Here is a 15,723-nt window from a genome sequence, read left to right as displayed (position 1 = left end):
AGAGAGAAAGAGAGAGAGAGAGAGAGAGAGAGGGGTGGGGGAGGGAGAGAAAGAGAGAGAGGGAAAGAAAGAGAGAGAGGATGCTTGTAATTAATCTGCACTTGCTTTCCCTCTCCATGGCCATTGCTGCTCCAACATGGCCTCTCCCACATGGAGGTAGCAATGTCCCACTTTGCATAGCTCCTCCTCATTTTTCCTCACCCCAGGATGTGCCTCAAAGGCACTGGCTTTAAGTCTCATCTGGAAGTTCTCAGGCAGCTCTAAGACTAAAGGTCCTGGAACCCTGATAGGAGCAGTGAGGGGATGAAGGAAGGATAGACACACAGGCACATGTAAAGGAAATCTGGAGTTCACTTCCTATCACCAGCGATCTGGAACCTCCTTGTACTTTTTTTAGATACAGGACAAGGGAAGAATTATCCTGTAGCTCTGCAGGAGGCCTCTGTAGGCTTCTAGTTTCTGTCTCTAACCATCCTGGAGGACTCAGCTTCATTTGCTGGTCTTTGCACACACTGGTCACTCACTACACTGGGACTACTCAGGAAAGAGCTGCCATCCCCCCTGAACCTCATCTCATTAGCAGAACAAAGACAGATAGATAAACCTCCTTGGTATGTGAAGGAGGTATGGGAAGGAGCTAGCTCCCTTTGTGTTTCAGCAGCTTCATTTGTAAGATGGTTCCAATACTTCCCTCAGAGGCAAAAGTTAAAGCAGTAGTAGCTAGTTACAAGGGCTAGTGTGAAGTTGCACACCTAGAAATGAGGGAATAGGAGTAGGGAATTTTACTGACAGAACGTTCTCCTCAGACCTGTCTTAGGTAACCTAAAATCTCTATATTGCGACTTAAAATACTTGGACCCACTGTGGAATAACACCCTGTTACCACCTTGCTTATCAGCATACTAATAGTATGAGTAATAATGAGTGCTTGGTGATGTGACTGTATCCATCTTGAAACCATTAGGTGACTGTGTTAAAGGAAACAGATAAGAGAACAAGGGTGCTTGTGACTAATTTCACAGGATCTGGTGACTTCATACACCAGAAAGTTCTGGAATCCTGACTTCTCTGGTCACATCCCTGTTCCAGGTCTCAGAGGACAAAGGCATGAAAAATTTCATGAAATAGCATTTTCCTAATTAGCTCAAAGGTCAATGAGAAAATGAGAAGAAAAAAATATTACTCTTCGCTTCCCGAAAACAGAGAGATCTGATTCACAAAGAAGACGCTGTCATTGCATATCTAATGTCCCCAAGGATAGCTTTTATATAAAATTAATTCAATTAAAATAATTAACACTCAGATGGAAAATGTAAGATGTTCTGTGGTGGTTGCTTCAACTCTACAACTTCTAGCACACCCAGCTAGAGCTGCACGAGTAAGGAACAGCTAAAGAACTCAGCTCGAGCATTTGCTACAGAGGCCTTCTAGCCAGGAAGACTGGCAGACAGCCTCACCCTGCCCTTGGTTCCAACTGACCCCTCCCGACTCTTCTCAGAAAAAATCTCTAACTTGACTTCATGAGTGAGATCTGAGACTTGCTTGTTCTTGGAAGTAGTTGGTTTTCCAATCACTAGGTACCATTGCAACCGTCATCTATTGACTCCTAGATTATCCATATGGGGCCAGGTCTCAGCAGAAAAGATATCTATCTCTACAGTGTCAGCTGCGGCTGACATTCCTAAATGTCTAAGCCAGGGCAGTTGGTTGTATGTTTACTTTGTTCTTTGGGCTCATATTATTAATGAAGAATAAAGCAATCAAAATATCAAGTCGCAGATGGACTGGTTCCTATGTAAATGCATAGATGTGCCTGAGAAGTGCATATAAAAAAATTCAAAGATGTTGAGTTAGCTAAGACAAAGACAGACTTTAAAAATAAAAGTTCAAATGACAAATTAATTTAAAGGCTCATTTTTCTAGTTGATGAAGTTTTTTTAGGTTAATCCAATTTAGTAGTATTTATTGGAACAAAATATAAGAAAATTTTTTTTTTTTTGTTTTTGTTTTTGTGTTTTGTTTTGTTACTGTGGTCTGACTTAGACAACAGGAGGACTCCCCTGGAAGGTTATTGGGTCAGATAAGGAAACCAGTGCGACTGTCAGTTTTCAGTTTCCTATATTGTAGTGCTACCTAAGCTTGCTGATCCCCATTCTAGTTTTGAAGAAACTAGCATCAGAGAGCAACTCTAGTTGGCTGCACTTTGACCCATTGAGTTGGCCAGAGTGGCAGACTGACAACATAGCTGTTGGAATTTGACTTCGTTTGCTGGGTATGACTTATAGGAATGACCCTAGAGCAAGGGATAGCAAATGTCTCTTTAAACACAGGAGAAGACATGTCATTTGTTACTCTGTCTAAAAATGTAAGGGGATAGTATCTTTTCACTGACATTGAGAACTAACTTGTTTTATTATTTGTGGACAGGTCAGTAACTTAGGACTTAAAATTGCTTTGTAATTTTATCCTAAACTACATGCATTCAATCTTTAAAAAAAAAAAGTCAGTTTGTAAGTAACTAATGGGTGGGCAATATATATAGTTTGAATATGATAGACAAAGAAATGATTCCTATCCTGAACATGAAGGAGGGTGGTGATGCAAAATGTCATTGCACAACTCTGGAAACATTATAATCTAAAACTTTCAAGACACTTATTTCTACAGTTTTCCTTCTAACAGCTATTATCATCATCATTATTATTACTATTATTATCATTGTTAAAGAGACAAGGCTCATGTAGCCCAAGGCTAACCTCAAACTCACTTAAACTTGGAATCTTCTTGTCTTCACCTGCTAGGTGCTGGGATTCTAGACATGCATCATCATACCCAGTTTATGTGATGCTAGGGATCGAACCCAGGCCTTTCTGCATGCTAGGCAAACAATGTACCAACTGTGCTACATCCCAGCCCTCAGCTAGTGTTTCCCGTGAGTTCATGAGTACACTGTCATTTCTCTGTGTCCCAACTTCCTTTGTGTGTGTGTGTGTGTGTGTGTGTGTGTGTGTGCGTGTATACTTACCCTTATACCAATGGAAGAAGTTTCAGATTCTAGCTTTTCACCTTTAGTGTGCTAGTGGGATGACTAGCACAGATTATTATTTCAACAAATGTTTATGGAAGTTTCTACCTTTTATTAATTTTCCAGTTGTAAGACTTCCTGAAGATTGAGGATTGATTCAGTTGACCCAATAGAACTTAACTTTAAAATGACAACATGGAGAGCTGGAGCCCATGTCCACCACTTGGGATATGTACCTTCAGATAGTCTCCTGATGGTGGTAGTCATATTCCTCTGGGCTCAGTCTGATCCTCTAATGTACAAGGGCCCAAACACAAACCCTGTACCTGGTAGGCTTTATTTAATAACTTAATTTTTTGAGAATACATAGATCAAACATTAGCCACCAGCAACAGCAGCACTGTTATATTATGTCTATCGACACACTACACAATAACCATAGTTTCAAGTCTGTTCTACAGCAGTGGTTCCCAATTGATGGGCCACAATTTCTATGGCAAATATCTATCTTCAAAATTATTTACATTATGATTCAAACAGTAGCATAAATTACAGTTATGAAGTAACTAATGAAATATTGTTATGGTTGGGGGGACACCACAACATGATGAACTATATAAAAGGTTGAGGAACACTGTTCCTGTTCTATCAGGAAACTGATGCCCATATAACAATATTTTGTAGTTGTTCACCACGATATTCTTGGATATTTATCTTTTCATGAAATAATTACAATAATTATTCAAGGGAACTAGCTGCTCTCTGGGCTGAAGATGAAGCATTGCTAAAGTGTTCATCTAGTGTGCACAAGGCTATAAGTTTGCTCTTCATCAATGAAAAGAAACCCCAAATCAAGCATAGTAACCCTGCCAAATGGAAGCCCCAGTAAGACTCTCAAGGCTCTCTTTAACCCAGAACCATGTCTGCTCTCTGTTGCCCCCTCCGAAGCTCCCAGTAAGACTCTCAAGGCTCTCTTTAACCCAGAACCATGTCTGCAGAGCGGGTGACAATGGCACCCCTCAATGCCATTATATTCTCTCCAAGACAGGAGCTTGTCCTCAGGAGTGAGGTGACATTCCCCTGTCAGGAGCCCTGGAGTACAGTCCTGCTGGGCCCTGGGTGTTTCTGTCATGTGGAGAACAAGCGAAGGCCTAGCTCTGTCTGCCCCGGAGGCCTAAGGCTGCAAAAGCAGGTCAGTACTCAGACATCGGCTACTCATTTTAAAAAAATTAGCCAGGTACTGTCAGAGCCTCTCAGGAGATAGCTATATCAGGCTGGCTTGTCCTTCCTTCAGTCTCTGCTCCATAGTTAGTCTCTGAAACTCCTTCCATGGGTATGTTGTTCCCCCTTTTAAGAAAGAATGAAATGTTCACATTTTGGTCTTCCTTTTTCTTGAGTTTCTTGTGGTTTGTGGGTTGTTCTTCCTGTATTCTGAACTTCTGGGTTAATGTAGAGGCTCACAGTCATCCATTGAATTGAGTACAGGGTCCCCAACGAAGGACTTAGAGAAAGGACCCAAGGAGCTGAAGGGTTTGCAGTCCCCTAGGGCAAACAATATGAACTAACTAGTACCCTCAGAGCTCCCAGGGACTCAACCACCAACCAAGGAGTATACATGGTAGGATTGATTGTTCTGGCAGCATGTGTATAGTAGAGGATTGCAAAATCAATCATCAATGGGAGGAGAGGTCCTTGGTCCTGTGAGGGTTCTGTGCCCCGGTGTAGGGGAATGCCAGGGCCAATAAGTGGGAGAAGGTGGGGTGGCAGGCATGGGGAGGGGGGAGGCAACAGGGTTTTGTTCTTGTTGTTTTTGTTTGTTTGTTTGTTCCTGGGAGGGGAAACTGGGAAAAGAAAAATCATATGATATGTAAATAAAGAAAATATCTAATTAAAAAAAATTAGCAAGGCCAGGTGTGACAGCGTCTTTTCAGAGGTGCCCTGGATGGGCCATCTAGCTGAGGGACTTTGGGGAGCCAGGTTTTCAGCTTCTTCCAGAGAGAGGAAATAGACTACCGTGTCAGAGACCAGATTTCCTCATGAGACCTTGAGCTGAGCATGCAATGGGGACATTCAGAATGGCTCTCAGAAGGGTCCATGATAGCTAATCTCCTGGCTGATCCAAGAACCAGACCATAGGCTATGGGGCAAGCTCGTCACACAAGTGAGACAAAAGGAATCTGCAGCCTGCAGAAGACAAGCTGATGGTAAGCTCTCTCGACGCCTGCTCCAAGTGAGTCAGGAATGACTTTCCCTTCTTAATGTGTCAGCTGGATCCTGCTTGATCAGTCTCTGCTCATGGTTACTGTCCATGTCTGCACTACCCAGATGTAACAGAGGCCCAAGATGAAAATAAAAACTCTTGGCAAGAAACCAAACCTTATCTTGCAATTCAAAGATCTTAAAATAATTTGACCTAATAATGTGAATTAAAATCAGATAAAATAAAATGGTAAAACTCTTTTTAAAAGAAAAAGAGGAATACTACTTGATATTTGTGCATTATATATTATATATGTCATTATATATAACATATTATGTTTATTATATAGTTTATAGTTTACAAGGGAGCTTCACACTCATTGTTCTATGTGAATTCAGCCTACCAGAGATCTGAGGAGAGCAAATATCTCCTTCTACTTTGTGATGAATAGACGTTCTTCATCATTGGTCTGCTCACCAGAGGAAGGATGGCATCAGATCTTCTACTCCAAGCCCAGAGTCCTTACTACCATCCTGGACATTGACCAATCAGCATGGCTTATAATGCCTGAGATTAGTTACTGGGTGTAGACTATGTCCAGGTGGCAGAGAATATGAAAGAACAAGAGATGGACAGGTAGCTTGCAAAGATGGCTACACATTGGACCAGGCATCAGGAGATGGGACCCGGTCCTCAAGAGCCCATTCGCTGCCAACACATTCCCTCTTAGTTTCTTCCCACATGAGAGCATCATGGACCTTTCAGGTTCCAAATAAATAGACTCTTCAATCCCTGTTCATCCTGTCTGTATGCAAATGTCTTACAAGAATGGTCAAGCACTTTGTGGGCACCAGAACATCCAATAAGTCACAATCACTGTGAAAGACAGAAGGCATTTGGCTAGGTATTTTGCGTGTGTCTATATTCACAACTTTAAAAATAGTTACAAGTCGGGGGAAAGGCTTGAACTGTTCTCACCTAAGATACTCAGCTGGATACGTTGCCATCTGTTTGACAATTGATCTCCTCTACACCTGCTTCCTTCTCATATTCTATGGAGAACCATTAACAACCTACATGCCCATTCCAACAGTTTTCCATGAGGTCAAAGGTTGTTATAAAAGTCCCAAAAAACAAAGGGCTGAAGATATCGCTCAGTTGATAAAGGGGCCTAATGAGGACCCCAGCTGGGATTCTTAACATTCATGCAAAGTTGTGTGTAGTGGGGAATGCCTCTAATCACAGGACTGGGCGTCAGAGACAGGTCGGTTCCTGGAGATCTTTGGCCAGCCAGTCTAGCCAAAGCCATGGGCTTCAGGTTCAGTGGGAGACATTGTCTCAAAAAATATGCAGAAAGAGATCGAGGAAGGCAGCCAGCATTAACCTCTGGTTTCTGTATGCATGTGTGGGTACATATGAACTACCCACACTAACAAATATATATATATAGCACACACACACACACAGACAGAGAGGCAGAGAGACAGAGAGAAGATAGATAGAGGAGAGAGAAAGAGAGAGAGAGAGAAAGACAGAACAATTTAAGAAATAGTGTATTTTGGTCTCTAATCTTACTTGCTTTTCTTTGTGTGGTGGTTGATTGAACTGAGGGGTGCTTAATGATGGAAAACATTCTGAGGTATATAAAAAGAGGAAATATCTTTACAAATGGTGAGGGAGACTCCTCTTGAATATGGATGGCACTATCCCATAGGCTGGGGCTCATTTTGGGGGGTCCTTTGCTTTAAGTGTTATGCATTTATTTGTTGAAATTTTTATTCCCAATCCATGTGTCTACCCCACCTTCCATCATTCAGTTCCCTGATAAAGACACAACTTTTTTGTTGTTGTTGTTGTTTTTTTGAGACAGGGTTTCTCTGTGTAGCCCTGGCTGTCCTGGAACTCACTCTGTAGACCAGACTGGCCTTGAACTCAGAAATCTACCTGCCTATTTACCAATCAGAAATAACTTGAGGGACAAGGTCACATAGTGTCAGTTGGGTTTACATGCAGACTCCAGGTCTTGGGGGCCTACTTAGCATTAGAATACACAGCAAGACCAAACCTCAACATTTATTTGTGTTGACTTTTACTGAACGGGTCTCTGTCACTCAAGTGATGTTGCCTATCACCTGCCATGGTCTAAGGTAATTTTTTCATGGTATCCTCCCATATTTTTCCATTTTAAAGTTTCTATCTGAAACTTCAGAAGGTAGAAAGAAAAAAAAGTGTGTGTGTGTGCTCACGAGTATGTGCAGGTGTATGTACATGTGGAGACCAGAGGTTAACCTCAGGTGTCATTCCTTGGGCACTGTTTAGCTTGCTTTTGTAACTGCAGCTTCTTCTCCTGGAGTTTGCTGACTAGGCTATAGTGAGTGGCCAGCCAGCCTCAGAGATCTGGCTGTTTCTGCCTCTCCAGAACCAGGATCACACGTGTGTGTTACTACATCTGGCTTGTTACATAGGTGCTGTGAATTGAACTCAGAGCCTCAAGATTGCACATCAAGTCCTTTACTGACTTAAGTCAGCTCGCTACCAATATAAAAAAAAAATTAAGGAAATACATTTTATGTGGGTGAAAAACTTCAGGGAAAACCACAAAATTCCAGCAGAAGTCATCTCTGCATAGTAGATTTTGGTGAATGAATTATATAACCAAATAACTGAATATATAACCCAAGTAATACTGTTTAGATATTAGTGGAAAAAACTTGGAAAAAGTGGAAGAGTTTGTAGTTTAACTCACATTATTGTACAAACACTGATGTCTTAGTTTTATTTGTGTATAGTGTATGTGTTAACATAAGAGTTAGTGTTGCAAGTCTGCAGTTCAAACATATTAAAATAAACATCATTCATACTAAAAACTCATTCCCAGTTTTTTCCTATGGTCAGTTCTTACTGTCTGCAGAAGTTATATCCTGTTAAGTTCTACTAACATGAATTAAGATAAACCAGGGCTCCTAGGGTAATACAGGATAGGTTACTGCATGCCTCTGGTTAGAATCATTTTGTGTGTTTCTGCTTAATGACATCTTGTAAACTTATTGTTTGTCTTTCTTCTTTATTTCTCTCTGTCCACCCTTTATTTCTTGATTTCCCCATCCCTTTATTTCTTGATTCCTCCATCCGTCTGTCTTTATCTCCCTACCTTTCTTCTTCCTTCCTTCCTTCTTTTCCTTCCTTCCTTCCTTCCTTCTTTCCTTCCTCTGAGGCAAGCTTCCTTGTAGGCCATTGAACTTGACCTTGACTAGAAGATGACCTTGAACTGCTGATCCTCTTCCATCTACTTCCTGAATGCTGGGATTTAACTTCTTACACCAGCGTGCTCAGTTTATTCAGTGCTGGGGATGAGCCTAGGGCCCCATGTGTGTTAGGCAAGCACAACTAGCTGAGCCTCCTGGCCTTTACTTGTTAGCTGTGCTATCAGTGTAGCCCAAACCTAAGCAAAGCCCCTCTAGCACATGTGCTGCTTCTGTACGGCACATTGCAGCCCTCTCTTGCTTAAGAACTTTACATGAGACTTCAGCATTATGCTTGGATGGCATTTGTGACAGCAAAATGGCTGTCAACAAGGCACTAACTTGTTACTCATTGGCAAAGGTGCCTTCACAATTCAGAATTTTATACTTCCCATGCCTATAAATGATATAAAGGAGACAGTGCAGCTGGCTATGGTCACAGTTATGTGTTAACCCAGCATGTATGAGGATGGAGCAGGAAGACTGAAAATTCTGGGCAAGTCTAAGGCTACAGTGAGACCCTGTCTCAAAAGTAACAGAAAAATGAAACGAAGGCTGGCAAGATGACACACAGGGTAAAGGTACCTACCACCACACCTTGCCCGGGTTTAATCCCTGAGGCCCATATGGTGGAAGGAGACAATCTGTTGACCCCTCTAAGTTGCCCATATGGTGGAAGGAGACAATCTACTGACCCCTCTAAGTTGTCCTTTGGTCTTCATGGGTGTAGTATGCACACCCCACCCAATAAACAAACAAGTGCAATACAAAATTTAAAACTTCAGAGTAGGCAGATTTGCAAAGCTCTGACCCTTGAACATGGAGATTAGCTGTTCTGCTATTACCTATGCTCCAGTGGGTAAATGATGTCGCTGAGATAGCAAGCATCTACTCCATACTTGTGGGTACTGGGGTATCACACTAGTTGTTTGAAACTGGCCACAGTGGAAGTTTTATATTGCAGGAATAGACAAAGGCTACCAACAGGGGTTTGATCTGTTGATTAAGAAGAGCAAAGGGGAACATGCTGATTTTTTTTCTGGAGGAATCTTACAGTGGCACCATGTCTGGGTTCATTATGGATGGTCAGCACTAAAGAGTCAAGGGCTAACTCATCCAGAGTTCTAAAACTGGTTCAGCAAAGATGCCACTCCATGGCTGTGACTAAGAGATGCGTAGACATTCATCATCTTAATCATTAATTCAAGGAGTGACAATTGTCCATGCCAGACTACCCATGACAATCACCACCAAAGGCAGAGTCAACTGTCCAAGAGCTTACCATAGAGTATTCTGTATTTTATTATAAAGAGAATCTAAAACTCAAATTCCTTCCTAGAGAAGTGGCTCTATTAGCAGCACAATTTCTCTCAGCTGAGCAACTTTTATTTATTTTGCCACCAAGCCCCCATTTAGTTACTTAGGTATAAAACAAAGAAAAGAATGCTATATAATCTTCCCTCAAACTTCAAACCAACCTCATCATTGCTCCAGTACTTTTGTTTCCAGGCAGGAATAACATGCACCAAGTCAGCTTTCTTCCATTTCCCACCTTACCTGGAAGACAAAACTAGGTCTGTTTCCCCTTCCCACAGCCCACCCGAGTGTCTGGGTTGGCCCTGCTCTTCTCCAGGGAGATGAGAACTGACCACTAGGTGGCAGGAGTGAGGTGTCTTTCATGGCTTTGGTTGTCTGACATTGATGTGAAGCATCCAGACATATTTCACTCTTATGGCCCTCACCAGGCTAGAGGGAATGTGGTGATTTGTTTAGAGGATTCTAGTGTCCCCATCCACGCTTGCTTTCTGAGGAAAAAAAAATGTCGGGATCTCACTGTGGACAACTCTAATGGGAAATGAAGGTCTCTTCAGCAGAAGCAATTCCCTTTTGGCAAACCCAGGTGTGCTGTGACAATGGTCACCGGCTAAGCACTTGCTAACATTGGATTACACTGTGTAAGATCTTCCTGTCAGATCTCTAGAACCAGAGTGAATAGTTAGCATGTTGCATGTTTTCTACAGGTTGTATGGTAAGGCTCTTCAGGACGCTGACACACCAAGTATGTAATTCCATTGGCAGGAAGCGCAGGCACAGCTGTGAAGGGCTGGGAACCGGCTGCAGCAGGGACACCTTCCACCCCCACGCCTAACATCAGGCCTTGGGTGTTCCTGAAGAGGCGACTTTTTCCTTCTGTGGAATTGACAAAGAAGCCCTCCTTGGAGTTGTCTGAGAACTCACCTGCCACCGATTGGTGACAGTGTTTCCTACATGAGCCCTGCCAGCCTCACTGGTTAAAGCACCATCTCTCGTCCACTTAACTATCCAACTGTCAGGACTGTCAACTATTTTCTCCTTTTAAAGTAAAATATTAGAAATAATCTTCATCTGAGAATTCAGACAATAAAAACTAGCTCCATTACTTTTACACTCATGAAGAATTTGCAAGTGAAGATTTGGTATGGAAGCTGCTAACAGCAAGTACAGCCGCTGTAATTTATCCCTGCCAGTCTTTCTCACATTCTGACATCATGTCCACTAACTTCCTTTGAGACGGGGCTGCCCTTGAACTTATGTATCTGAGGCTGTCCCCACCTCTCCCATGCTGTGTGCTGGTATTATAGGTGTGCACTAACCCACTTTCTTTTATGTGGTACTGGGGATGGAATCGAGGACTTCATATGTGCCAGGCAAACACTTTACCAAGTGAGCCACATCCTTGGCCCTCCATTAATAATTCAGATGAACAAGGTCATATATCTGGGGTAACTCTACCTATTTAACAAACACTTCCTGAAACTGTTGTGAGACAAATTGATCTCCAGCATAAGAAACAAAAGACAAACCAAAAAACCAGTGTTCTCTCATAAAATGCAGACATTTCTCCTTACCTAAAACATCACCAGGATGTTATCATGTGTTCTTGAGTGAGACCAAATACAAAGGTGGATTTTTTTAAATCCTACTATTAAATCCTGGTGTTTATGCATCCACAACCCCCAACACTGAAGTCTCGCTTCAATGTTAAAGCCAAAGAACAGCAACATCTTATTGACATTTTCCCAACAGACAAGAATGAACCAGAATGAAAACATATATTTTTTCCTTCTTCCAAGTTTATTTTGAGTTTTCATTTTTGGACAACCAAGCAGCTCTTAAAGGAGAATGCGCAGAAGAGTCATTCTGGCACTTTTGGACAGTACATGAGTGTTTTTAACAGTCACATTCAATCCCCCTGCTCAGCTCACAGTCTCACGTTTGGTGAGCAAGAAGAGCACACAGGATTCCAGAGGTTAATACATAACCCTATATACAAACAGCCAGTGGAACCATAATGGTGGCTAGTGACCAAAGGGATGGAGTAGGAACGAGCATCTCCACAGTGTCCTCCTCTAGTCTACCTTAGCTAAACAGACCCACGTTACACATGATAACTAGAGCGCATACTGTGTTGAAATGAGGATGCTGAGTACAAATGGCACTTGGCAGCATGCAGTTCCAAGAACAAGGAATTGTTTAGTAACTTTATAGAAAATCCAGGCAGTTCAATTGAAAGGGTTATGAAAAGACATGAAACTGAGGGACTGTCTGTTGTCACTGTGAAAAAGGCACTTGGAGTTAATGGGACCAGAATTGAAGGACTGACTCTTAGCTGATAAAAACTTCAGTACAGTTTCATTAAAAGGCTTAGAGATGTTAAGAGCCGACACCTGGGTTCTGAGTTCCTGAAGGGAGACACTGAAACCAACCACAGAGAAGTAGAGCAGACTGAAGGACGTAAAAAATTTACAACTGAAATTGAATCATACTTTAAAGAAAGAAAAAACAACACCCTACCACCGAGAGAGGGAGAGAGGGGGGGGGGAGGGAGGGAGGGAGGAAGGGGGGAAGGGAGGGAGAGGGAGAGGGAGGGAGGGAGAGGGAGAGGGAGAGAGAGGGAGGGAGAGGGAGAGAGAGGCAGGCCTAACTGAAGCAAAGCATGAGCAAAGTCACAAAGAAGCAGCAATGCATAGCTTTCCTTTGAGATAACACCAACTTCCGGAAAGTTCTCGCCACCCAACTTCCCAGTGAGAGCTTCATAGTAGCGTTATCATGATAGAATTGAGGGTTCAGACAATGCAAAGAGCGTCTCATCTGTTTCCAGAATCTGAGGGAGAACTGAGGTGATCCTTGGAGCACAGCAGTCTCACATGTGGTTTGTCAGCATCCCTACTGTGATAAGTCAGGTCCATAGAATGACAGACATCTCCCAGCCACCTTCCCAGAGGGGCAGCATCTGTCAATCACCTTTTGCTCTGCATCATAACCGTAATTCCACAGCCATGTCAATGCAGTAAGCATCTACTTGAACGCTTTTCACTCCTCAGCTTCTCTACATGCAAGTATGCACTTTCATGAGGAAGGATATTTGGCAATTTTATAATCTGCATTTAGGGGCTCATCGACGGCTCATTTGATATTGAAGGCCATCAAGGGCCTTTCCTCTCGTTTCTGCCAGGGGCTTTTCTTATCTTCTCCTTGGTCATCGTCATCATCGTCGTCTTCATCTTCGTCATTAGCAGATCTTCTCTGATTGGGACTAGCTAACGGCTCCAGGGGAACGTCTGATGTTCGTTTGGTTGTTTCCTCCTGCAGGCTGGGCAGCTGCCCCCCACTCCTCCGACCTGACCCTTCCAACAAGCATCGCAGTGCACTGTCCTCGGGGGTGCAGACTGTGGCCGCACACTCACTGCCACTTGGGTCCATGTCCTCAAGGTACACGAGCTGCGTGTAGGCAGTGCTGTCGGGAGCTCGGGGATCTTTTTGCTGGTGCTCCTGTAGAGGTGCGTGGCTCTGCTGGAGAGACATAGGGTCTCCCCTTCCCTTCCGGGCAGATTTTGGTTCATTCATATCCACACCAGAGTCCAAACTGGCATCATTACTTCCATTCCTTCCAGCTCTTTGGAGATCAATGTATGAGTGTCTAACATGAGCGTTGGACCTTCCATCTAGAGAGACAAACCATGCCCGAGGGTGTGGAAGTGGCTTCCCGCCCCCAAGTTCCATCAATGCCTTTTCAGTCAGGAGCTGCACCTCACTGTTCATTTGAGCCAAAGCTGCATCATTCAGGGATGCAGGAATAGACAGTGACTCTGACATGGATGCGCTCTGAGAGCTCCACTCCCGAGCACCCGCGTCCTGTAGGTGCTGTTGAGAGATAGCCTGGGAAGACAAGGGCTGGCCTTGGATCTGAGAGGATGGGTGTGGGAAGATCCCTGCATGGGGGTTGGACAGCTCGGCCTGGAGCCTTCCTATTTCCAGCTGCTGGTCAGCGGGGACCACCAGAGGCTGGCTCACATATGAGTGGTCCCCTGGAAGTTTCATATAATGAGCCGGGATGACCAAGGCAGGCAATACTTTCCTGTAAACGCTGTCATTGACTTGGTCCACAGAACTACAGCAGATCAACTGGCCTGGCCTTGAGAAGGAAGTAGGTCTCTCCAGGTGATCGACAGATCGTGACATCATACATTCGGTAGGTCTGCGGTCCAGCAGCTGCTCCTTCTCAGGGGATAAAGGTACATGGTACATGTGTTCCTGAATGGTGAGTTTGCTTCCCGCTGATGTCAAGCCTTCTTCATCTTGCTTTTCAAACAAAGGCTGGGAGAGCACAGTATTGTAACTACCTCTGTAGTCATCATTGCCTGGGGCCTCGTAGCCTTCTTTCTCTATAGATTTTCTTGCCTTTAAGGGAAAGATCTCCACAGATTTACGGTAGTCTTTCCCCAGAGTCCCACTTGGTGTTAAGTTATCAAAAGATGTTTGGCTTTTATCCTCTTCTTTGTGGGACAGCAGCTCCTCCCGGGAGCTAAATTCTTGTGAAGTACTATAGGAGAGCTTCAGCATGGGTGTGTGCATGTCCCCTTCCCCATTGGGGGACATCATTTCTAAATGCACCCCACCCATCAATTCCTTTGTTCCTGGGTCCTCTGGGCGGCTATGGCTGGAGACAGACAGAGGCCCAGGATGATCTGATGCTCTATGAGAGAACAGCAAGTTGATGTGGGACATGGACGTTGACTGATCCCTCTTGGAGCTCTCCAGGGCTGGGGGAAGCTGCAGCTTTCTGTGATGCTGACGTGGTTTCAAGCACTTCCTCCTGCAACCAATCATGTGGCACAAAGGCAGAGGTGAGAGACTCATGATGGCAATGTTTTGGGTAAAATTCTACCAACTTCCATGAGGGAAAACAAAACAATTTGTAAGCACCCCAAGAAGCCTCCTCATGCCTCACCCAAGCTCTCACTTAACCTGGAAGCTTCCTCACACCACACCCATGCTCTCACTTAACCCGGAAGCTTCCTCACGCCACACTCATGCTCTCACTTAACCCTGAAGCCTCCTCACGCCTCACCCAAGCTCTCACTTAACCAGGAAGCTTCCTCACACCACACCCATGCTCTCACTTAACCCTGAAGCCTCCTCACACCTCACCCAAGCTCTCACTTAACCCGGAAGCCTCCTCACGCCTCACCCATGCTCTCACTTAACCTGGAGTAGAGAAATCTAGGGTTTGGAGGCTCAGGATTTTATAGAGAAGCCAAGTTATCTATCCAACAAGGAACACCCAGGAGTCAAAAAGACACATTCTTTCTATGGTAACAGATAACAGCATTGAAATAAAAATAATTTTGCTTTGATCTTGAGAGTTTCATCACTTAGTGAGTGTTCAGGAATAGGAATAAATTGTTTAACAACTATCAACCTCTTTCCTTTCTTGGTGTGTGTGTCTGAAGGGGTGCACATGTGTGCTTGTGTGTGTGTGTCTGTAGGGGTGCACATGTGTGTGCTTGTGTGTGTGTCTGTAGGGGTGCACATGTGTGCTTGTGTGTGTGGGGTACATGTGTGTGCATGTGTGTGTGTCTGTAGGGTACATGTGCGTGCTTGTGTGTGTGTCTGTAGGGGTGCACATGTGTGTGCTTGTGTATGTGTGTCTGTAGGGGTGCACATGTGTGCTTGTGTGTGGGGTACATGTGTGTGTGTGTCTGTAGGGTACATGTGTGTGCTTGTGTGTGTGTCTGTAGGGGTGCACATGTGTGTGCTTGTGTGTGTGTTTCTGTAGGGGTGCATGTGTGTGCATGTGTGTGTGTGTCTGTAGGGTCCATGTGTGTGCTTGTGTGTGTGTGTCTGTGGGGTACATGTGTGTGCTTGTGTGTGTGTGTGTGTGTGTCTGTAGGGGTGCATGTGTGCTTGTTTTGTTTTTTGTTTTTTTTTTTTTT

The 15,723-nt window shown here is 43.8% G+C and overlaps 1 protein-coding gene across 4 annotated transcripts in view; it reads right to left on the bottom strand.

The window, feature by feature from the left end:
* Positions 1–11,560: 11,560 nt before the first annotated feature.
* Positions 11,561–15,723, bottom strand: part of Fam171a1 (family with sequence similarity 171 member A1) — a 128,277-nt gene continuing 124,114 nt past the window's right edge. For all 4 annotated transcript variants that reach the window (XM_031359630.1, XM_031359633.1, XM_031359631.1 and 1 more), the window contains one exon: positions 11,561–14,603. In XM_031359630.1, coding sequence (XP_031215490.1) covers positions 12,914–14,603 — 1,690 coding nt within the window. In that variant the 3' untranslated portion in view covers positions 11,561–12,913. The remainder of the gene's footprint in view (positions 14,604–15,723) is intronic.

This window comes from Mastomys coucha, unplaced genomic scaffold, assembly GCF_008632895.1.
Source record: "Mastomys coucha isolate ucsf_1 unplaced genomic scaffold, UCSF_Mcou_1 pScaffold7, whole genome shotgun sequence".
In the NCBI taxonomy this organism is placed as follows: domain Eukaryota; kingdom Metazoa; phylum Chordata; class Mammalia; order Rodentia; family Muridae; genus Mastomys; species Mastomys coucha.
The sequence above is the reverse complement of the archived record's forward strand: the minus strand, read 5'-3'. Positions and strand labels throughout refer to the sequence as shown.